General features: G+C 41.2%; 1 protein-coding gene across 1 annotated transcript in view; it reads right to left on the bottom strand.

The window, feature by feature from the left end:
• LOC139756752 (uncharacterized) overlaps positions 1-25,554 on the bottom strand; it is a 66,345-nt gene that overhangs the window by 26,622 nt on the left and 14,169 nt on the right. Inside the window, exons 15-27 of the mRNA XM_071676503.1 lie at positions 25,226-25,328; positions 24,726-24,838; positions 24,009-24,078; positions 23,403-23,477; positions 23,142-23,224; positions 20,302-20,454; positions 17,809-17,881; positions 17,098-17,259; positions 15,885-16,055; positions 11,801-11,950; positions 8,686-8,907; positions 2,478-2,780; positions 1,615-1,836 (exon numbers count right to left, since the gene is read on the bottom strand). Of these exons, the coding sequence (XP_071532604.1) occupies positions 1,615-1,836; positions 2,478-2,780; positions 8,686-8,907; positions 11,801-11,950; positions 15,885-16,055; positions 17,098-17,259; positions 17,809-17,881; positions 20,302-20,454; positions 23,142-23,224; positions 23,403-23,477; positions 24,009-24,078; positions 24,726-24,838; positions 25,226-25,328 (1,900 nt within the window). The remainder of the gene's footprint in view (positions 1-1,614; positions 1,837-2,477; positions 2,781-8,685; positions 8,908-11,800; positions 11,951-15,884; positions 16,056-17,097; positions 17,260-17,808; positions 17,882-20,301; positions 20,455-23,141; positions 23,225-23,402; positions 23,478-24,008; positions 24,079-24,725; positions 24,839-25,225; positions 25,329-25,554) is intronic.

The following is a 25,554-nucleotide window of genomic DNA, read 5'->3' on the forward strand; positions in this document are numbered from 1 at the left end:
CAACATCCCACCATATGCCTATCTCAGCACATTCAAATCAAGTCTCTCTTTTGCATGCCCACCAATTAGTACATAATCCAATCATCCCCCCAGCAATTTTTAGTTTTCCAAAAGAAGGAACAGAGAAGGGGGCCAAGTGAGGATTTTCCCCTCTTAGGCTCGGTCCTTTGTTCCTAACGCTACCTTGCTGATGCGGGAAATGGCAATGTATATAAAAAAAAAAAAAATTAAAAAATGCTCACTATTCCCCACATCAACAAGCTAGCAAGAGGAACAGATGAAGAAATGGCCTCACTCACTCACATCCACTCTCTAAATGCTATGTATTATGCACAAAACCCAGAGCCCACTGTCTCAATTAGGCCCCACAGTCCTTTCCCCAGGTTCCCTCAACCTTTTCATATGCCCTGGTCCTACCCAGTGACAGCATATTATTCCCTGTAAACCTCATCACACCAATTTGTTATATCCCTTGCATGCCTTGCACTCCCCTTGCATGTTCAGGACCTGAGCCTTCAAAATATCTTTCATTCCATCCTTCCATCTCCTCCATGGTTCCCTCTTTTTCCTTGTTCCATCCACTTCTAAAGTATACCCTCTTAGTCATCCTTTCCTCATTCACAATATCATATGGTTGTGAGGCATGGTCTAAAGACAAGGTTGTACGGAGGAGGGTGGATGTGTTGGAAATTAAATGTTTGAGGACAATGTGTGGTGTAAGTTGGTTTGACTGAGTAAGTAATGAAAGGATAAGAGAGATGTGTGATAATAAAAAGAGTGTGGAGGTTGAGAGATAGAAGAGGGTGTGTTGAAATGGTTTGGATATATGGAGAAAATGAGTGAGGAAAGGCTGACAAAGAGGATATATGTGTCAAAGGTGGAGGAGACATGGAGAAGCAGGAGACCAAACTGGAGGTGGAAGGATGTGGTGAAAAAGATTTTGAGTGATCGGGGCCTGAACATACAAGTGGCATGTAAGGAACGGAGTGAATTGGAATGATGTGGTATACTGGGGTTAACATGCTGTCAATGGACTGAACCAGGGCATGTGAAACATCTGGGGTAAAACATGGAAAGGTCTGAGGGGCCTGGATGTGGATAGGAAGCTGTAGTTTCAGTGCATTACATGTGATAGCTAGAGACTGAGTGTGAACAAATGTGGCCTTTTTTGTCTGTTTTCCTGGCACTACCTTGCTGAAGTGGGGGACAGCGATGCTGTTTCCTGCATAGAAAATGAAATGTTTAAGGATAATATGTGGTGTAAGGAGGGTTGACAGAATAAGAAATAAAAGGGTAAGATAAGTATGTATAAGAACAGAGGAGTGTGTTGAAGCAGTCTGTTCATAAGGAGAGGCTGTGAGGAAAGGATGATGATGAGGGTATAAATGTTACGAATGGAGGGAACAAGAAAAAGGGGGTAAGCAAGGAAGAGGTGAAAGATGGCATGAATGATGCTTTGAAGGTTTGGTGCCTGAAAATACTGGAGATTGTGAGGCATGCAAGGGACAGAGCAAAAGTGGAGAAATACAGTTTACTGGGGACAATGTGCTGTCAATGGGTTGTACAAGTATATATGGGGGAAACCACAGAAAGGTCTTTCCTAAGGGGGCTTACCTTTTCCTTCACCACCTGCTGCTCACGGATCTTCTCCTTCAGAGCAATCCTAAGTTTTTTTTCAGAGTCACTGTACCTCACCCTCACGCCGATCTCCTCTACCAACTGTCCTGCCCTCAACACAGCCCATGCCAACTTCCCACGCTCACTCATCACTTCCTGCTCATGCTTCTTGAGAGCTGAATCCACTTCCTGAGCAGCCAGTTGAAGAGGTTCAGGAACCTGCTAAAGGAAGAATATTATCACAAATACCAGTAGACCACAGAGCCTAATCATATATGGTAATTATAAGAGAGTCTGGTGACACAGAAACAGTGTTACCACTAACTGTATATCTCAGACCCTGACTATCTATAGTAACTGATGGAGCAGCAGTTTTATCTCTAACCACAAAAAGCAGACCCTGATCAGAGGACGGCAATGGATGATCAGTAGTTTTGCCACAATAACCCCTTGACATAATATATGCATCATACCCATATCCAACACACAAACACACTCCCATAACAAACTGATGGACACGAAAAAACCTTAACATGCACATGCAAATTATGCACATGTAAATACATTCTTAACCTTCCATCCTAACAAACATACAAATTTTGTCGTAAATTAACAAGCATTCTCTATACTCTCCCATGCATATTGTAATCTCCAAAAGAAACACTCAAACCAGGCTCTCCAGAGACATGCATCCTACCTGTACACACCTGCTCTCCATTACTCCAGCATGTATACTAATCCCCTAAACAGATATGCACCCTGCCAGTTCACATCTTTGAACTCTAGCATCCCCAGCTTAAAGATACATATTCCAACCCTTATTCCAAAACAAGCAGTAATGCCTTCCTCACCACACGCACCTGAGCAAGAGAGGTGAGGTAGGAGGTACGCGCTCGCTGGATCCGTTGCACCTGGTCCAGGGTAAGGGTTGGGCGAGGAGCAGGTGGTGGTTTTGGAGTTTCCCTCACACTGCGCCGCCCACGACCACTTCGATGGGTCTTAGTAATTCGGGGTGTGATAGTTGTGCGGGCAGTGGTGCTAGAAGTAGTGGCAGTACGGGCAGTGCGAGCAGTAGTGGTAGGAGCATCCCTGGTGGTGTGCGGAGTCTTTGCACTTTTGGCAACACGAGGGGACCCAGACAGACTTAGTGGTGGCACATCTGTCTGCAACATCCACAGAGACATACACATTTGTGCTGCGACCTGATTCAGCCTTAACAAGATTATATGGTGCAGAAAGGGTACCTTCATCAGGGTAACACTTAAGAGGCAAATTGTTTGCCCACAAATACTAGAAAAGCTTTCAACTATAAGGATACGAAAACATTCAGCAAGCTGTTTATATCCTACATAGACCTAAACTACAATATATTTCTCAAGTTTGATCAATGCACCTAAAGTACAAAGAGCTCACTGAGAAGGTCAAAGGTAGAGCTACAAAGATGGTACTAAATTACGAGAGCTAAGTTACAAAAAAAAAAAAAAAGACTATAAACACTAAAGTTCCCCACATTGGGAGAGAGAAGGGAGGGATAACCTGATCACACCCTTTACACTTTTCAGTCAGATGTAGACACTAAACAGTTCTTCAAAACATCTAGGGATAGAACAACCAGAGGATACATGACATAAAGAAAGAAACTTGTTTAAAACGATGTTAAACGATGGTAAATGAAGACAACATACAGGAACTTAATAGCAGATAATGTTCAAGAGATGGAGCTTCAAACACGTAAAACTCCCTCTACATACAGAACAAATAAGTAATTACATACAAACATAAGACATAACATGAAATCAAGTAAGAAATTTATCAAAGACACAAAAATTACTTTTATAGTATTAGAGTGGTGGATGAAAAGACTACGATAAATAAGGATATGGTCAATAAAGACAGCATACTTAAACCTTGCAAAGTTGTGTAACAGAAGAGAATGTTCAAGAGACTGGGGTTTCCAAGAAATTGGGGCCCCATGAGTGTAAAACTTCCTCTCTGCCTAGTATATATAAATCCACCTCTGACTGCTGACACATATATCCTCTTTGTCAATCTTTCCTCACTCATTCTCTCCATGTGACCAAACCATTTCAACACACTCTCTTCTGCTCTCTCAACCACACTCTTTTCATTACCATACATCTCTCTTACTCTTTCATTACTTATTCGATCAAACCACCTCACACAACATTACATTTCTGACACATATATATACACATGTACAGGCATGTACAGAGCATCAGATTGGGGAAGAGCAGTGTAGTTTCAAAAGTGGTAGAGGATGTGTGGATCAGGTGTTTGCTTTGAAGAATGTATGTGAGAAATATATAGAAAAGCAAATGGATTTATATGTAGCATTTATGGATCTGGAGAAGGCATATGATAAGAGTTGATAGAGATGCTCTGTGGAAGGTATTAAGAATATATGGTGTGGGAGGCAAGTTGTTAGAAGCAGTGAAAAGTTTTTATCAAGGATGTAAGGCATGTGTACGTGTAGGAAGAGAGGAAAGTGATTGGTTCTCAGTGAATGTAGGTTTGCAGCAGGGGTGTGTGATGTCTCCATGGTTGTTTAATTTGTTTATGGATGGGGGTGTTAGGGAGGTGAATGCAAGAGTTTTGGAAAGAGGGGCAAGTATGAAGTCTTGTGGATGAGAGAGCTTGGGAAGTGAGTCAGTTGTTGTTTGCTGATGATACAGCGCTGGTGGCTGATTCATGTGAGAAACTGCAGAAGCTGGTGACTGAGTTTGGTAAAGTGTGTGAAAGAAGATAGTTAAGAGTAAATGTGAATAAGAGCAAGGTTATTAGGTACAGTAGGGTTGAGAGTCAAGTCAATTGGGAGGTAAGTTTGAATGGAGAAAAACTGGAGGAAGTAAAGTGTTTTAGATATCTGGGAGTGGATCTGGCAGCGGATGGAACCATGGAAGCGGAAGTGGATCATAGGGTGGGGGAGGGGGGCGAAAATCCTGGGAGCCTTGAAGAATGTGTGGAAATCAAGAACATTATCTCGGAAAGCAAAAATGGGTATGTTTGAAGGAATAGTGGTTCCAACAATGTTGTATGGTTGCGAGGCGTGGGCTATGGATAGAGTTGTGCGCAGGAAGGTGGATGTGCTGGAAATGAGATGTCTGAAGACAATGTGTGGTGTGAGGTGGTTTTGATCGAGTAAGTAATGTAAGGGTAAGAGACATGTGTGGAAATAAAAAGAGCATGGTCGAGAGAGCAGAAGAGAGTGTTTTGAAATGGTTTGGGCACATGGAGAGAATGAGTGAGGAAAGATTGACCAAGAGGATATATGTGTCGGAGGTGGAGGGAACGACGAGAAGTGGGAGACCAAATTGGAGATGGAAAGATGGAGTGAAAAAGATTTTGTGTGATTGGGGCCTGAACATGCAGGAGGGTGAAAGGCGGGCAAGGAATGGAGTGAATTGGATCGATGTGGTATACCGGGGTTGACGTGCTGTCAGTGGATTGAATCAGGGCATGTGAAGCGTCTGGGGTAAACCATGGAAAGTTGTGTGGGGCCTGGATGTGGAAAGGGAGCTGTGGTTTTGGGCATTATTGCGTGACAGCTAGAGACTGAGTGTGAACGAATGGGGCCTTTGTTGTCTTTTCCTAGTGCTACCTCGCACACATGAGGGGGGAGGAGGATGGTATTCCATGTGTGGCAAGGTGGCAATGGGAATGAATAAAGGCAGACAGTGTGAATTGTGTGCATGGGTATATATGTATGTGTCTGTGTGTGTATATATATGTGTACATTGAGATGTATAGGTACGTATATTTGCGTGTGTGGACGTGTATGTATATACATTGTGTATGGGGGTGGGTTGGGCCATTTCTTTCGTCTGTTTCCTTCCACTACCTCGCAAACGCGGGAGACAGCGACAAAGCAAAATAAATAAATAAAATATATACACATGCACATATCCATACTTGCTCACCTTTATCCATTCCTGGAGTCACCCCACCCCACAGGAAACAGTATTATCACCCCGTGCATCAGTGAGGTAGCGTCAGGAAACAGGCAAAGAAAGGCCACATCTGCTTACACTCATTCTCTAGCTGTCATGTGCAATGCATTGAAACCACAGCTCCCTACCCACATCTAGGACCCACAGACCTTTCCATGGTTTACCCCAGATGTTTCACATGCCCTGGTTCAGTCCAATGACAGCACGTCGACCCCAGTATACCACATCGTTCCAATTCACTCAATTCCATGCATGCCTTTTCACTCTCCTGCATGTTCAGGCCCCAATCGCTCAAAATCTTTTTCACTCCATCCTTCCACCTCTAATTTAGTCTCTCACCTCTCCTTGTTCCCTCTTTTGACACATATATCCTCTTTGTCAACCTTTCCTCTCTAAGTCTAACCATCTGTCCATACCATTTCAAAGCACCCTCTTCAGCTCTCTCAACCACAGTCTTTTTATTACCACAAATCTCTCTTACCCTTTCATTACTTAATCAAACCACCTCACACCACATATTGTCCTCAAACATTTCATTTCCAACACATCCACCCTCCTCTCCACAACCTTATCTATAGCCCATGCCTCACAACCACATAATATTGTTGGAACTACTGTTCCTTCAAACATATCTATTTTTGCTTTTCACACATTTGCTCTTGTATATAACTTAAAGATGAGCATTTAAATGCTTACAAATGGCAATAACAGTTATTGATCTCTTAATGTTTCCAGAAATATTTTCCCTACAGTGTGCTTATGTGTGTTGCTTGAACATGTTAATGATTATTGTATAGCAAAATAAAGCACTTCCTGACAAGAGGTCATCTACACTCATATCATATTATATCCAGTTTTGTGTTAACACAGGTAGTTTTTTAGTGCCACTGGCACAAGTTAACAGATGCCTGGCTCTAACTCATTTTAGAAGTCAAAAAACAGTTTAAAAAAAAAGTATTCAACACTTATCTAAAAAGTCTACAGGTAAAGAAAAAGTGTGTGAGGAGATATAATGTTTCTTTATATTCTATTTATCCATTAAGAATTATCCTCCCTCCCTTACATGGGAAATGGTAACATTTGTGAAAAAATACTCCAGGACCAATTTCTATGAAAGAGCACTGGTGCTTACCAATACCTTTCTAAAGGGCCCTGCAGCCCAGGGATATGCTATATCCAGTAGAAGGGAAAAGTAAACTACAGTAAACCCTCAATCTAACAGACACTGATTTAACAGATTTTGGATTTAACAGACTGGGCAAAAGATATTACATTAATTAATCATTCAAAAATTTCATAAATTCAAAAATTTCATGTCAAACTTGTTTTTTATAAAGTGGGGTACTCGCTTTATTTCAGTATCAGTCTACCTCAAACTACTGTGCGGTCAGGCCGTATACAGAGAACTGTGACTTTATCAAATAATTTTGCAATCCTTACAATTCAAACTGGCATCAAGTGATAGAGGAGTTAGAAGAAAGCATGTGAACTGTAAATTGTATTACCGGATATTGTATACTGTATTAAAATATGGCCCATACATCACATTCTTGATTTAACAGACTATCGGCATTAAAGGAAACCCCCTCCCCCTGATTAGTCCCTTTAAATCAAGGGTTTACTGTACTTTGGAATAAAAAGTTCTTTGATAAGACTGTACACTCAATAATACCACCTCAAAAAGGTGTCATTTCACTTGCAGTGAAACCTCTTTTGGATGAAACCTGGTAAGACTCATCTCTATATCAAATCCTGATACATGAACAGATGAACAATGTGAAAACTCTAGAATTTGCACTCATATGTAAACTGGAAACATGAGCATTTTGGTGGGTGCATTCAATAATTTTTTTCATTAATCTCTAAATATTTCTGGGAATATTAATCTCTAAATATTTCTGGGAAGTCGAGAACATTATCTCGGAAAGCAAAAATGGGTATGTTTGAAGGAATAGTGGTTCCAACAATGTTGTATGGTTGCGAGGCGTGGGCTATGGATAGAGTTGTGTGCAGGAGGATGGATGTGCTGGAAATGAGATGTTTGAGGACAATGTGTGGTGTGAGGTGGTTTGATCGAGTAAGTAATGTAAGGGTAAGAGAGATGTGTGGAAATAAAAAGAGCGTGGTTGAGAGAGCAGAAGAGGGTGTTTTGAAATGGTTTGGGCACATGGAGAGAATGAGTGAGGAAAGATTGACCAAGAGGATATATGTGTCGGAGGTGGAGGGAACAAGGAGAAGAGGGAGACCAAATTGGAGGTGGAAAGATGGAGTGAAAAAGATTTTGTGTGATCGGGGCCTGAACATGAAGGAGGGTGAAAGGAGGGCAAGGAACAGAGTGAATTGGAGCGATGTGGTATACCGGGGTTGACGTGCTGTCAGTGGATTGAATCAAGGCATGTGAAGCGTCTGGGGTAAACCATGGAAAGCTGTGTAGGTATGTATATTTGCGTGTGTGGACGTATGTATATACATGTGTATGGGGGTGGGTTGGGCCATTTCTTTCGTCTGTTTCCTTGCGCTACCTCGCAAACGCAGGAGACAGAAAAAAAAAAAAAAAAAAAAAATCTCACATACAGCATGTTTGTAATACTTAAAAATATTGCAAATTATATGAATGGGACCAAAAGATACACTTTATTGACAGGGGTTCATCCAGTCTCATAACACACTGGTTTATCCAGTTTAATGTCAACAAAGGTAGTTTCAGCATGCCATTACCACAAGTTACAGGATGCTTGGCTCTTTGTTTTTTGTATCATGTTGGTTGTACTAAGAATATTAAAAAGAAACATAGGCACTTTATATATAAAAGACAAGTGCTACAAGAAAACAGTAAGTTGCACCATGATTATGGTCTAAGTTATGGTGGTTTAGGAGGGTGGTAATGGTGGTGGTGACTGATGGGGTGAAGGTAGCAGTGAGATTATGGTGCTTCAGGTGACTGACTATATGTTGAGGTAGTGGTGGTAAAGACCACTCTTTTAAAGAATTTTTGAAACATTGTTGACACTATCTTATTTTAAACTAAACACCTACTTTAGCAATTCTTTTTGGGAAAAATTTGGCATTGCACAAAACCCTTACATTAGCAAATACTTACTCCCTCAATGTTCTTCTTGGCATCTGGTCTCCTCCTGGCATGCATGTCCCTGCCAGGGGTGGTGGCTAAAGGAGATGATTTGGTCCTCCTACTTGCTGCGGCTCTCCTGCTGGTGCCCCCACCTGTCCCTCGCCTCAGGCGCTCACCAGAACTTTCCATATCCCCTGACTCATCTAGGTCTAGCACGTCACAGTAGAACTCATTAACCAGCTCATCAGAAACCTGTAACATTGTTATTGCTTTGTTAGCTTGGTTTCAGAAGACATATATTGTAATCAGTCTGTAGAATATTTACAGTGAATAAGCTACATGATTTACTAAGGCAAATTTGGACCAAGTTGGTAACAATAAAAAATTAATGATCGTGGGTAAAAATAGCTAAAAATCAAAGCAACAAAGTAATTAACAGGCAAGAGGAGCAGAGCAGAGAATCACCAACAGCACCAGTATATCTGATACTGGAGGATCAGTCACCTTAATGGAGAAATAGTAAAACAACTGAGAATAGGAAGTAAGTGGCACTGATGAATTGAAATTGGGCACTGAGGTGATGAAACAAAAGAGGTATGCAAGGGACAGATAAATTACCCAGACGTGGACCTGAAGCACTTGAGTAAATGAGAGACAGGTGCATCATCCGAATGTGAATGTGAGGCAGGTGGATGAACCAGAGACAAATTACACCTACAGATGTATAAGAGTGAAGCAGATGCATGAATGAGAGACTGGTGAATCACTTGAATGTGGAGGTTTGGCATGTAGGTGAGCATTAGGGACAAGTTACACACATGAATGTAAGGGTGAGGCTGGTGGGTAAACATGGGACAGGGCAAATTGTCTATATATGTAGGAGGCAGAGTGATTGAGTTAGGATATGGGACAAGCAATTCATCTGGAAGTGGTAGATGGGTTACAAGTGAAGTTACACTAAAAAAGATTCATCTATACGTGGAGATGGCAGGATTCATCTATATGTGGAGATGGCAGGAGGAGTGAGCTAGTTTGATTGCCAGGTGTTTCATATGTACATACCTATTTGTACAGTGCATGGTGAAAGTTCTACACACATCCCATCTACTGAACTTTTAACGTCATCAAGTAAGCTTTTAAATCTTTGTAAATTGCCAGCATTCACAGTCACTTGGTTAGTTTATTCCTACCATCCAACACCGTAACACTAAACTACCACTTCTTAACATCCTTTCTAATTAGCGTTTTACCTAGGTTTTCAGTATGGCTTCTGGTTACTCGGGTGTTCCATATCTTGAAGAACTGTTCCCTATTAACATCAACCAGCTGATTTAGAAACTTTAAGGTTGTTATCAGCCACCCCTTCCCTTTATCCTCTTCTCCACAATGGACATCTTGGCAGAAGTCCTTAGCCTCTCACTGTAGCTCACTTCTCTTATTCACTTGCTCTTTTCTCTACCCTTTCAACCAGATCTTTATGCTTCTTTTGGTGAAGGGACCAGACTTGTGTTACATGATCCAGTTTTCATCTGATAGAATGTGGTGATTAATCTGCTCATATATCATACGGCAATTCTTATATCTGCCAGCGGACAGTATGCCTCTCTCTTTTATCCTAATATGTAACTCTGGTTATAAAATGGGCAGAATATTGACCCCATGATCCCTTTCACATACAAATTCCTGTAATCTATTTCACATTAGGTAATAAACACATCAAGGCCATCTTTTGCTTTGTCCTATCCTCATTACCTTCCACTAACTTGGCTGGAAACTCATCATCCATTCACCTGACCAGCTTTGAAATTTGTCCAGGTCCCCTCGTAAGCTGACGCCACTATCATCATCATTTCTTTTATGACCTTGACATCATCCGCATCCATAAACATATTCAAATAAGAGTTCAGTCTATCTAACAAGTCATTTACATGCACTAAGCATAGCAGTGGGTTTAAACCCAAGCCCACTTGTCACCCCAGCCCACTTTCAGGATGCACCTCTTACCTGTGTTCTTTGCTTCTCATTCCTGGCTGCAAATCTAGCTTTTCAATCAACCTCCAATGAGAAACAGTCAAAGGCTTTCTGACATACCTTGAACACATAGTATTTATGTCCTTCTCTTTGATCTAAGATGGGGCTCTTCCTGTCATAGATGTCTATAAGAATAGTTATGCAAGACCTCCTTTCCCTAAAATCATGTTATTGCTCAGTGAAAAAGTTTCTCCTATGCAAGCAGTCATTTATGTGCTTTCTGCTTATATTTTTCATTGTTTTACAAACAACACTTGTCAATGAAACTAGCCAGTAGTTCAGTGCACTTTCTCAACCTCCTTTCTTAGACACAGGCACAACATTTGCCTTCTTCAACATCTTTGGAACAACACCTTCCATTAACGACCTACTGAACAACATTCTTAGTGGACTTGCAAATGCCTTAGCACATTCTTTCAGCAAGTATGGCTAGACTCCATCGGTATCATAGGATTTATATGGGTTTAAGTCAATTAGCATATGTTCCAAGGCTGCATCCCCTTCCCACCTTAGTAATGTGGATACATTATTGTCCTCCACAGTGAACACACTTTTAAATCTATCATTCATCTTCTCACATATTTCCTCATCATCCTAAAGAATTCTTCCCTCCAAGACCCATAGCTTAGAGGCTCTTTTTTTTTTTTACCAAGAGTTTGCTCCAACAAAACTAAGCAAAAGTTTAGGATTGTTTTTTGCTTTTTCCACAATGTGTGTTTACAAGGCAAGGCAGGTGAACTAGCAGGAAGAGGCAGGTAACTCACCTAGATGTAAGAGGGAATGGGGTAAATGATCAAATATTTAGAATATGTGCCTCTAATGGAAGTGAAGGTAGTGCAAAAATGATCTACTTGGAAGTGGAGGTCATGGGTCATGTGACTCGGTTATGAAGGTAGTGGGTCAGAAGAGCAAGTATGAGGGACTAGACATGGAGGGGGAAGGGTCCAGTGAGCAAGTACTGAGGGGAAGATAACCAACCTGGATTTGGAGGTGGTGAGTAAGGTAACAAATACATGGGGAATATGACTCACTTGATTGTAGAGATGGTGGATCAAACAAACAAGAGGGGTAGGTGACTTACCTGGATATGAAGGTCTTGGGGCACATAACTGACCTGGACATTGAGATGATGTGGCAGATGTGGTAGTGTGAGGGGGGGATGGCCCCATTCTGCTCTCCAGTGATTCACCTGACGTAGTAAACCTTCTTGAGCAGCAGCGGCCTCCTCCACCCACTGCTTCACCTGCTGGCCCTCAAGCTCTACCTAAGGATGACAGGGCATATCTGACAACTTCAAATGACAGACTATGATGAAATGGATAGAATACAAAAGAAAATTAACAAGATAATCCCCAGTCTGAGAAACGGTGGAGCACTTAATAAAAAGTATCAGAAATGTTAAAACTAACAAAAATTCAATTTTACAGATGCAAACTCAAAATATTCAGTAAAGTAAACCCTCAATTTAACAGACTAATGGGGAAAGAGATCTCCGTCAATGCCAAAAGTCCGTTAAATTGAATGTAACCAACGGGCCATTTTTTAATAAAATATAAAGTTCAAATGCTTTCTTTTAACGCCTCTATCACTTGATGCCATTTTGAATTGTAAGGATTGCAAAATTATATAATAAATAAATTCAAAATTCTCTGCATACAACATGAATGTACTGAGACTGAAACAAAGCGAGTCTACCCTTTGATACCAAAAACAAGTGCGATATGAAATGCACATGGTGCGTCATGAATTTCTTTTTTACTATTAATTAATACATCATTATCTGTCAGGTCCAATAAATCCAAAATACATTATATCAGGGTCTGTTAAATCGAGGGTTTACAGTATTCAGAAAATATAAATTGTAATACCGATTTTCACCGTATCTTGTTCAGGACATCATTTAACACCTCTAACTTGGGCATGAGTACCCCTTTATCTCCCTTTCAAAATGCCAACTCTGGCACTTTGGAAGAGCTCAGCAGTCATCTCTGCAATGCTTCTTGACTGACTTTCCTGCGACAGGTATTAATGCTAGGTGAGATGGCTCTAGCTGTGCTGAACTATAGTGGTTGTCTGACCATATAGTAGATGGTATCTTGGCTGGGATGAAAGCCTATGTACCTTCTTCTCCCCATAATCAAGGTGGTTTAATCCCTCCTACTCTGATGGCTGTCACATCAGGGATAGAGTGCATTGGTCCACGAAGCTCTTCCCTTCCCATGATTCCCACACTATATCCACTTCTTTCTAGCTCAGGACAGGGCGATCAAATGAGACAAGATTCTGGCTGGCTTTCTTTCTACAGGCACAGAGGTTATGCAGCCTGGAATTTCTGTAGGAGTTAGTGAAGATAATGGAAGCTTTCAGAAAACTTCAATAACTAGGTGGAATGTTGGTGAATGTTAAAGAGAAGACAAAGAGAATCATGGAGATGAGCAGGGACAACAAGAGAAGTGAAATGGAGAAAATATACACTGGTTCCTATTACCAGTGAAGCAAGTCCCGCTGGGAGATATCTCAAGTGGTGCTCCCACAGACATGGCAATAGGATCAGAGACCAAGAGAAGAAATGCTGAGAAAGGCTAAAGACCAAAGTATACACAAGAGAGAAGTTTGGTGTACAGAATGTCATGCGGATGATGCAACAGGACATATGCAGGAAAAATTAATAGAGGCATGGAAACAAGGACAAGAGAAGACAGAAATGACACAACAAACCACAAATCTACCTATGCAATAGTGCTGTACATATACCAAATGGCATCCTAGCTACATCTCTTCATTGTGTATCAACTGACCCACATTTCTTTCCTGTATCTCCCCTGATGATGTGATTATTACATGAAAGTGCACTTGGGAACTTACAGTTGATAGTTTTTCATTTTCCCTGCGGACTCATAGGAATATACTTGATCACTTGCAAAATTGTGATCCTTTCCAATATATATATATATATATATATATATATATATATATATTTTTTTTTTTTTTTTTTCATACTATTCGCCATTTCCCGCATTAGCGAGGTAGCGCTAAGAACAGAGGACTGGGCCTTTGAGGGAATATCCTCACCTGGCCCCCTTCTCTGTTCCTCGCGTTTGCGAGGTAGCGCAAGGAAACAGACGAAAGAAATGGCCCAACCCACCCCCATACACATGTATATACATACGTCCACACACGCAAATATACATACCTACACAGCTTTCCATGGTTTACCCCAGACGCTTCACATGCCTTGATTCAATCCACTGACAGCACGTCAACCCCGGTATACCACATCGCTCCAATTCACTCTATTCCTTGCCCTCCTTTCACCCTCCTGCATGTTCAGGCCCCGATCACACAAAATCGTTTTCACTCCATCTTTCCACCTCCAATTTGGTCTCCCTCTTCTCCTCGTTCCCTCCACCTCCGACACATATATCCTCTTGGTCAATCTTTCCTCACTCATTCTCTCCATGTGCCCAAACCATTTCAAAACACCCTCTTCTGCTCTCTCAACCACGCTTTTATTTCCACACATCTCCCTTACCCTTACGTTACTTACTCGATCAAACCACCTCACACCACACATTGTCCTCAAACATCTCATTTCCAGCACATCCATCCTCCTGCGCACAACTCTATCCATAGCCCATGCCTCGCAACCATACAACATTGTTGGAACCACTATTCCTTCAAACATACCCACTTTTGCTTTCCGAGATAATGTTCTCGACTTCCACACATTCTTCAAGGCTCCCAGGATTTTCGCCCCCTCCCTCACCCTATGATCCACTTCCGCTTCCATGGTTCCATCCGCTGCCACATCCACTCCCAGATATCTAAAACACTTTACTTCCTCCAGTTTTTCTCCATTCAAACTTACCTCCCAATTGACTTGACCCTCAACCCTACTGTACCTAATAACCTTGCTCATATTCACATTTACTCTTAACTTTCTTCTTTCACACACTTTACCAAACTCAGTCACCAGCTTCTGCAGTTTCTCACATGAATCAGCCACCAGCGCTGTATCATCAGCGAACAACAACTGACTCACTTCCCAAGCTCTCTCATCCCCAACATACTTCATACTTGCCCCTCTTTCCAAAACTCTTGCATTCACCTCCCTAACAACCCCATCCATACACAAATTAAACAACCATGGAGACATCACACACCCCTGCCGCAAACCCACATTCACTGAGAACCAATCACTTTCCTCTCTTCCTACACGTACACATGCCTTACATCCTCGATACAAACTTTTCGCTGCTTCTAACAACTTGCCTCCCACACCATATATTCTTAATACCTTCCATATCTATTTTTTTTTTTTTCTCAAACTATTCGCCATTTCCCGCGTTAGCGAGGTAGCGTTAAGAACAGAGGACTGGGCCTTTGAGGGAATATCCTCACCTGGCCCCCTTCTCTGTTCCTTCTTTTGGAAAATTAAAAAAAAATGATGAGAGGGGAGGATTTCCAGCCCCCCGCTCCCTCCCCTTTTAGTCGCCTTCTACGACACGCAGGGAATACGTGGGAAATATTCTTTCTCCCCTATCCCCAGGGATATATATATATATATATATATATATATATATATATATATATATATATATATATATATATATTAGAACAAGCAGGAAATCTTCCTGTATGGGAAGAGACACAAATTATCCACAAAAGCTGGACACATAAAGGAGGAAAGCCATTAAAGCAGCCTATATTTCATTAGAGAATAACATCATCACAGTGGAAGAGAGTTACAGGTTGGCTACAGCTTGGTCAAATATAGACTGGCAGGTGCGAAAAACTAATAAATCAGGAAGAACCACACCAAAGCAACCAGGAACCTGATCCAACAGCACTGACTATAACCCCATGTGAGACACTACTACGTCATTTTCAGCTGAGGAAGACAACTGTGAAAACATTGAAAATTAAACCCTGCTACTTTACTAAGTTGGAAGAACACTAAGCCTGTCAACATAAAGACTGACAAACTTTGAAATCTTAAGATTAAGATTCATACCCTTATAAAGTTCAGAAAGGATATTCATTTCTGCAAGCATAAATGAATCAATCAGAAGAACTTTAGTAAATGGATAAAACCCTTCCCTCATAAAGAACAAGACCAAGCTAATGCTCTTCAACTTATGATTTTTCTGTTCCCTTACATCCTACTACTGGTGTGTGGTCAGAAGTATGGTTCTAACCTTGCCCAGGAGACGCCACAACTGGGCCTCCACCTCTGCCACCGTAACACTAGCAGGTGGCACTTTAATTTCATCTTGAATGTCCTTCTCTTGCTCTTCCTCACTTTGTCTACCCTCGCCTTCATTGCCCTTCTCTACAGGAATGGAGTGTTCTACCTTGTATGCTGCCAACTGGAATAGAAAGGAATTGTCTTACCAAACAACAACACCTCTGAGGAAAGGAGTCACATATTAGTCAGAAACATCAGTGAATCAAGTTCTATACTACCCATAACACTAGTACAGAGAAGGACTATTGAATTATTTATGAACAACTGTGAAAAAAGTCATGTGTGAGGCACTGACAAATATTTGGGGGACACTTTGTATGATGGTTACTACACCTGAGGGAAAAAATTTATCAGTCAGCAACATCTTTGAAGGTGATGAGAACAGCATTATCAATATCAAATGTTTTAGGCAATATTTGGTACAACTTTCATTAAAATGTAGAATTTCTAAGGTAAAAATGACAAGACCAAAATGACTTATCAATGATGATACGCAAGTATTCAAATTCTTAAACTTATTCAACAGTGCTAATGCCAATGACAACAGGACTACATCATGAATAACATATCCCAAAGTCATATATGTCAAAACAATGAGCCCTGACTCTCCTACATTTCAACCTTAAATAGTAGTAGAATAAAGACACAAAATTTCACCTCTCTATCCTCCTGGAGTTGATCTGGGTGGGGTATGCCATGTACAGATGTAAAATATACTTTTAAAGCATGGAAAATGAATATTATAGTGTACATAGTATATCTGTATTTCAAGTGTGGTGGATCTACATGGGTGACAAGTTCAAGAACCTTCCAGGCATCCTTGTTATTTCCAGTGTTACTGCTAATGAGGTGTAACATCTTTGAGAACATGCTGCTCTGAGCCAAATAGCTACTTCACATGAAATTAGGTCTCTCCATGTTTTCAACAAATGTCGATAGTTTAGCATATATTTTAGTAGAACAGATACTGCAAGACAGATTCTGCTGGTGAGTAGCAATCATGCAATGAAGATACAGCAGGTAATCAGGAACACTAGACACCCAACTGTATTATTTCTAGTTTTATCCCCCCACCACCACTAACATACCAGACACGAACAACACTTCAAATCTTCCAAACTTTGCTTTCCACAGTCATCCTGTAGCAGTGTCTATGGTATTACCTGGGATGCTCTTGCTGCCTCCCTAGCACGGTACTCCTGCAGACGGGTCAAGGCCATACGTTTCCACTTAAGGTCATGCCCTAAGTCCAGGTCAGACTCAGAAACGAGGTCAGCTCCCCCACCTCGCCCTGCTGACCCCACACGACCCACCACTTCCCGTACCTGCTCATCAGTCAAGAAAGGTCTATCATAAGAATAAACAGTTATAAACAGTATATACAGTGTTTATTCTTACTCCTAAAATAGTTTATAATGCTTCATGACATAATCCTCTTGAAAAGTACATGTCTCCTAAAGAGCCACAGCACTATCGTATTTACTACAGCAAAGAGGCATATGTTAAAAGCAATGCTTGGTATCTTATCATTAAAAGCCTCCTTAGAAATGGCTTCTTTATGCAAACTGAAAAGTAATCAATGCACAGTGTGTCATCAGGAAATGACATGTCATTTTATGTGGAGTCTCTTGTCTGCTTTGCAACTTATTGCAAATAATTCATTCTCACTGGGTCAATTTTCCAAATGAATCTCCTCTGCCTATCAATGTGACCAGTGCTTCGCAATAAAATTGAAAATAAGGTAAGTCATTAAACGAACAGATAATGTTTTTAAAATAACCAAGAATGGAATAATGATATAATGTGCAATGACAATAATATTTCTTTTTCAGATAGTTAGTTCAAGATCTATAAAGCAGTGCAGGGTGACCCACCTGTGCCTGAAGAGTGGTTACATTGTCTTGCTCCTCGCCCTCCTCACTGGTGTCCCCCTCATGACCCTCACAGCTGAAAGGGGAAGGCTGGTGTTGAGTCAGGTGTATGCACTCACCACATTCACTCTGGTCTGCTGACATTCACAAACTCAATCTGGTCAGTTAACATTCAACTTAGTTTGGTCTCATTAATATACAAAATATCACTCTCGTATATCAAAATTAATTGCCACTGGTCTGATTCACATTCAAAAACCTCATTCTGGTATGTTAAACTTAATCTCTCTCTGGTCTGTTAACATCCAATCTGCTGACTCACAACCTCATTATGATCTGATCAGCATTCAAATTGTTAAGCTGTAATGTTAAAATTCACAACCTCACTATGCTGAAATTCAAAACTTACACTGGTAGGTTAATATTCACATATTCCCAATGGTAGTTAACATTCAAAATCTCATGCTAGTTTAATATCAAAAACTCATACTGGTCTGTTAATATTCAAAACCTCTTGCTGGTCTGTTAACAATCAAAACCTACAAAATGATCTGTTCACATTAAACTTCGTGTTGCTCTGTTAACATTCAGAACCTCACTACTCTGCTGACAGACACTCACTTTGGCCTGTTCATACTCGCTCCATACCCATTCTGGTCTGCTAATACTTCTCACACTTACACAGGCCTGCTGACACTCTACGTATGGTTATTATAGTCTGCTAATACTCCAACACATACTTACTTTGGTCTGCTGTCACACTGTACATACTTATTCTGGCCTTTCAGTGAAAAGTGAGCTAGCCTGTAGGGCAAATCTCACCCCCTTGCATCTCACATATTTCACTCCTTTGCTGGCTGATAATGAAATATGCATCTTCAAGAAGGAGTTTAAGTATTTCTTGGTTAGGTTATGGGTGTAGCAAGACTTGCTCTACTTAGTTTGCACCAAGCATAGAATCATATATGCCAGTTCAGTTTTGGAAGGCATCTATTAGCTCGCCCTTGCAGAGCAAAGATGTGAGTGAGCTTGTGGCATCTGCGCTCCTAGGATCTCATAGGTCTCAAATCCTGGATAAAACATTATGCTTCATGGGTCTGTGAATTGGTTAATCTGGTCTGCTACTACACCACATATCCTGGTTTGCTAACACTCAGCACACTCATTCTGGTCTACCAACTCTTGGTACACTTATTCTGACTACCCAGCACTTCAACAAATCACTTCTGGTTTGAAAAAAAAAAATGCTTACCTTGGCTTTCTCAAACTTGCACACACCTATTCTGGTTTGCTGGCAAACAATACTTTGACACTGAACTTACACTTAGTCTGGTCTAATATAACCTGGTAAACATTTTGACCTTCTGACAAGGACACACTCAGTACAGTCTTATGAAATTAAGCACACAATTATTGTTCTCTTCAGCCAACAATCAGCAAACACTGTCTGTTGTCATTGAGCATGCCTTCAATTTGGTCTACTACAGTAGCAGTTTGTAGGCAATCACTGACCAAGGAGGCATATTACCAGTACTACCTCATGCATATCAGGAGGGTTAGTGACATTTCCATAGTGAACCTGCAGTCCTCTGACTCAGGCAGCTGTCTTTTCTTTCTGCTAGCATTCTGTTCACGAACATACAATCTCTCCTTGTCACATATAACATGTGACACAACTCACAAAAATCATTTCTCATTCCTCTAGATTTTCCTGTGGTAAGCACTTTGTGCTAGCCCAGTCCTTGGCAAAATGGTTGAAGCAACAGATAAAAGTAGTAGGTAAGAACATTAGGGATGAGTACTATTAGTAGTAAGAACATTAGGCAGGAGCACTAGGTAGAAGTATGAAATAGGTAAAACAGGCAGGAACATAGGTAGAAGTAGTTGGTACGAACATGACTTAGGAGTCTCAGGAAACACTACACTAGAGTTGCCATCAGCCAGTGGCTGTTAAGAGTGAGGCACTAAAGGTTAAGAGGGAGCGCTAGAGTTCACCAGCTATGGAGACTTTTGCCACATGGAGACTTTTGCCACAGTCACCACCTTGAGGGAGTTCCCAGAGGGAATGAGCATCAGAGATATAACCACATACATAAATGGATAGATATTGAAAACATGCACACTCCCACTGGTCCATAAAAACTGCATTTCCAATCAAATAAGATTAATCCCTAACCATTAACACCACAGATTCATAATTTTCAATCAAGAAAGACTTGCAAGAGCCTCAAAGTCAGACCATAGGCATCAACTACAGCACATAACTTATTAGCTATCAGTATCATTCAGAATATAAACTAATATCATGGCTCAATCTATCTTACTATAATACTGCTTTAATAGGATTCTGACATATGAAGCAACTGAACTGAAAGTTTTTAATTTGTCAAAGATGAATATTAGAAACCAATTTCACAATGCAACATGCATCTATTTTGATAAAAAATATCATAAAAGAAAATAATCTAGCTTGATAAAAATGCACATCAGACTAACCTGACTGATCTATTTGCAGAAGAAGGAGGAGCAGGGTTGTTGGGACGAGGGGTAAGGCATTCTCTATGGCTCCCTGCATCAGGAAGGGGTTCATGTCCTCTTTCTTGTTCCAGTGGTTTGTCCTGTCCAAGCTTAGTTGCCACTGACTCCAACCTACCAATAAAACTGTACCTAATTCTTGGGATGGTTAATGATAATTTGTGTGCTGAAAGTGGAAGTTGTTATGCAATCTTTATTATAATACCAAGTGATACTGGTACATGTGACACTTACTCCTGTTCCAAAACCTTCTTTCAAGGGACTCCTACAGCATCCAGAAAGCTAGCCACAACCAATGGCAAGGGTCAGGTGTCAAAATGTGTTCTAATGTCATGTGTTTTGTCTTGGTTGGATGAAAGCAAGCCAGCTGATGATTAAGTGTTCAGTATCTTCAATATGGAAGTTGTATATTGGGTATGTGGGGTGATAAATGATAAGTAAAGCAAGTATGTGACCCTACCAGCAGTAAACAGACAAGATTTCATTAGATCATGAGTTCCTTGCACCATCCAGATGCTCTCACTAGTTATGTCTTCCTCTGCAAGAGGGAAACTGTTGTACCTACTTTCCTCTTCTCATTCTTATTCTTTCCATTAATCAGCATCAACCTCTGGCCTAATTCAAAGGGTCAAGTCAAATGTCATTGGTGTCGAGAGAGTGCAGCAAAGATGAGGGTGTAGTGAGGATGATATATAAACTAATCCATATGGGTCTTATTAAATGCCATGTCCATTAATAGCTGGTGGCATGGGTGGAATGACAATGGCATTTGACCAGACTGTACCAGGTCAAAGGTGTAGTGAAAACAGCCTCTGAGATGATCCATTATGGTGTAGAGGTGTAATGCAGGTCCTTATGTGTCAGGTCGAGGTCATGGAAATGATCTCAGGTTTCCTTGAGGTGCAGCAAAGATGACTCTGACGGTGTCTCCTCCTTGTTTAATGTGAATTCACTTGTAAATGTTGGTATTTCCAGCAATGATTTTTCATCTTCCATTGTAATTCGTGTGATGACCACAAAGATAGTCAGTGATGGTGGAAGAAACTGTTGTATAATAAGCAGGTAACAGGAGCTGGATTAAGAGTATTCATTCTATGCTTATAAGTGATGTTATCTGGTGAATCTGATAGAAAACACAGGCAACTCCCAACTATGAAGCTTGCCTGTGATGTACGAAATATAGGAGAAGGCGGCCTCCTTTTTAAGAGATGACAGCACATCAAATTTCAACTGAGAACAGAACTAGGGTTGAGATGATGGATGGGGCAGTGGCTATGGTGGTGATACTAATGATGGCAAGAGGTGTTGGTGGTGTTTGAAAAGGGGAACAATTGATAAAGGATAGCAAGAGTGGCAAAGATGGTGGAAGAGGTGGCACAGGTAACTATTGAGATTAGGGTGGTAGAGGTGGTCGTCATGATGGCAAATGAAGGGATGACTGCAGGAGTGGCAGCAGAAATAGTGAAAAAGATGTTGGTAATAGCGTTGGCTGTGGGAGAGAGAAACAGTGGCACATGCTGTTGTATAGATGGTGGAATGAGGGTGGTTATACATAGGGTAGCTTGGAAAAAAACGTTAAAACAGGAGTGGCAGAACAAGTAGCTGTAGAGATGGTGGTAGTGATGGTGACTGACAAAAGGTTGGCAGGGTGGAGGAATTGGGTAACGATGACAGTATAATTGACAAAGGCGCCAGGACCAAACTTTGAGGTAGAGAGCGGTTTCTTACTATATTGCAGTTGGTTACTGCTTGTATCATTTCTCCTCTCTGCATGTCTACAGTATGACACCCACATGGCTTCAAAACCTCATGGGAAAGCGACCTCTAGCAGAGGTGTGATTTGCTGACGTAAAATTAATGAAGTACATGAGACTTACCGTAGGTCAGTTGAAATGTGCTTCGAATTTTATGAAGCAAATCACCTCTGCTAGGAAGGAGCTTTCACATGCCCACCTCTCCCACCCTACGCTCTGTAGCGTCTTGTGGCTTACATGTTTCTAGCAGTGCAAAATGTTCAGTTACTTTCATGTAGTTAGTCGTACTCTTTAAAGTCTTATGGCGTGAAGCGGCAAAGCGTATCTCATGTGAAAGCTCCCTCCTAGCAGAGGTGATTTGCTTCATAAAATTCGAAGCACATTTCAACTGACCTACGGCAAGTCTCATGTACTTCATTAATTCGTCGTGAGGGTTCCATTCCTGCCTGTTAAACCACTTTTCAACTGCTCCTTGCCTACCATTTTCAACAGCTATAATCGCTTGCGATTACTGCTTCTTGTAATCCTAAGCCATTTTTACGAGGACGTATTGCCCCCCACCTCTCAAAATTATACAAAAACAAATGTCCAGTGTTTTCAATATGCTAAGCAGCTCCTACTTTCATTGACTCTCATAATACTTACATTACTGTACTTTTATTATAAGTTTTCTGTTGAAGAAGACATGGAGTTACAGATTATGACTAACGATGTCTCCCATATAACCAAATGTTCATAAAAATTGCATTCCGCTGCACATATCGTATTAGACAACCCACAAAGAAACTAATTACATGCTGAAGCAAAGGCACACAGTTTGGATACATTAACTGCATGGAAACTAACAAGTGAAGCTTGTTTAAGCCTCAATAGATATTTTCTTTTCACAGAGATCAAGTCTGCCTGCCTCATCTACGTAAAGCAGCACCGTTCTAATGTATCAATATCTCCTACATAGTTATAACACTAGAATATAACCGCTGCCTTCCAGCAATCATGTTCCTTGTAGAGCATCCAGACTTCTAACAAGCTTTGTCATGTGCCTACCTGGCTGGGGGCCCTTTACCCCTCTCGGTTGGACCTGGCCCTTCGCGGATGAGCCTGAGCCAGAAGCCCAGGAGTTCCCCAACCTGCAAAATATAAAAGGTCACAGTGTAACGATTCCATACAGGATCATCCAAACCATTTTTTTTTTTTTTTTTGTCTTTTTTGAAGTACATAACATTTTTCTTCGATAAAACAAAATCTTAAATTCACTTTAGTCATTCTATTGGATGTATCTCACATGAAGTTTGTCGAGTTGATTACCTGAAGGACAGTGTGAGGCTGTAGGACCGGGCCGTCATCTCCATCGCCACCCTCCGCCTCTCGCCCCTGTCGGATCTGAAGACAGCGACACAGTTGTAATCATCCGTTCGTCACTGTTCTTTTATCCCAAAGGCATGAAACTCATCAGCAGTGAGACATGGGGGTCTATACACTAATTCCGATGCCAAGAATGTGAAAATAACATGGTACAAAGGCTCATCCTGAGCACTTATTTTGATTAAGACTCATTTGCCGGAGCCTAATCTATCCTCGGCCAGCGTTCACAAACCAATCTCCAACCAAATGTTAATTTGGGTTACTATTTAGACCATGGGTTCATCTGGGTCAATAACTATATGAGCCTCATGTGAGCAACCCATCATCTAAATCAATGGGTCACAGGATACTACCTGGGTTACAGACGAAATTTAATCAGAATCAAGCCAAGACCATCGTCTAGGAAGCACACTCACCAGGATCATGTTGAACCTGAGACACCTGACCACAACGAACCCGAGAAATGACCTGGACCACAGTGAACCCGAGATTTACCTGAACCACGGTTAACCCGGAACTGACCTGGAACACAGTGAACCTGGGATTTACCTGAGCTAAACGACTCAGGAGAGCGAAAACCTCCTCAGATGAGTCGACCGCTGTCACATTCCCATCGGACCTGAGGACAAAAGCATTAACATAGGGATATACTTGGTGTCATTCGGTGTCGGCTGCTGTAAAAGATTTAAGTACATGTGACATTATAAGCGTGTGAATATACTTTACAGATTTGACAGCAAACGTAAAAACCCTAACTTTTAAAAGATCAGTGCTAAAGTATTTGATTTTGTGTCTTTCCCGTAGATAACACAAATTCCAAAAAACCGAGATTTATCGACTAGACGTTACGAAAAAAACAACAAAGATCGCAAAATTCCTCTTAAATCAACGTTTATAAAAAAAAAAAAAAGAGTAAAGAAATTGACTGTATAAACAATTTAAAACGATGTTAAGACTGAAAGATGAGATAAAGCTCAAACGCTGACACTACACAGAACAAAATGAACTCATGAGGCTCGAAAGCCTTATATCTACCTACTGGACACAGAAACTGACGAAATAGCTAACATAAGAGGGTACATAATCTGTTTGTACTGAGCACCTGAGATGAAAATACGGGGAATAAAAGCTAACGGCACAGAAAATTTATCTGAGTATAAGAATCAAACCACACAGAACACAAAAGAGGACACTCAATGGTTAATGAGGCGGGAGGGGCTCAAGAGGTTGGGTAAGGAGGTGGGTGTTCCCTGGACTGTGACTGACCCCAGGAACTGGACGATAGGCAGGGAGACCAGAGGGTTCCAGGAGTAGAGGGTCCGCAGCTTAGCCAGCAGCACCTCCAGACGTTCCAGCTCCCTGCTACTGCCACTCACCACCTGCAAGACGTCACGTGTTAAGTAAACACCCAGAGGAAAACATGCAACACAGAGAACGGAGGACATATATTTCCCACCAGTTTTCAGAATGTGATAATGATATGAGGAGGACAACTTGGAAAGTTGATTCATAAATAGATATCTCGATTGTCATTCCGGGGAACTTGGGAGACTTGACACAATTTTCTTGAAAAGGAAAAAAGGAAAATCGGGCCATTAAACAGGAAAACATTCACAGTTACAACCTAAAGTATACTGTAAATGCTCTGTCCTACAATACCTGACACAAGAGACAAAAAGAGAACAGGTTTAGGTTAGCAACAAACTACCAAGATGACCAAGGTAGAAGTGAAGAGGTTAACAAGGTGGGGAAACTTGAAGTGTGACCTTGTTCATATTGTTGGTGGTGTGTTGGTGGAGAGTGGTGGTGATGATGGAGTGCAGGGGGATCTCCTCCAACACTGCTCGACCTCCCTCTATTTCTTCTGCTCTGTAAGGAAAAAAAAAACATGGTGACTCTTCCGTGTGAGTGTTCTGACATACTGCTCATTATTATTCTCCACCAACAGGAACAACTCGGCCAGTACCACAGGTGGGCAGGTGGCACTAAGTGGCTTAGTCAGGTGAGTGAGGAAGGAGCCGTTGGCGAGCATACTAGGCTAGTCAGGTAAGTGAGGAAGGAGACGTTGGTGAGCACACTAGGCTAGTCAGCTGAG

The sequence above is a fragment of the Panulirus ornatus genome, chromosome 23, assembly GCF_036320965.1.
Source record: "Panulirus ornatus isolate Po-2019 chromosome 23, ASM3632096v1, whole genome shotgun sequence".
Taxonomy (NCBI): Eukaryota; Metazoa; Arthropoda; class Malacostraca; order Decapoda; family Palinuridae; genus Panulirus; species Panulirus ornatus.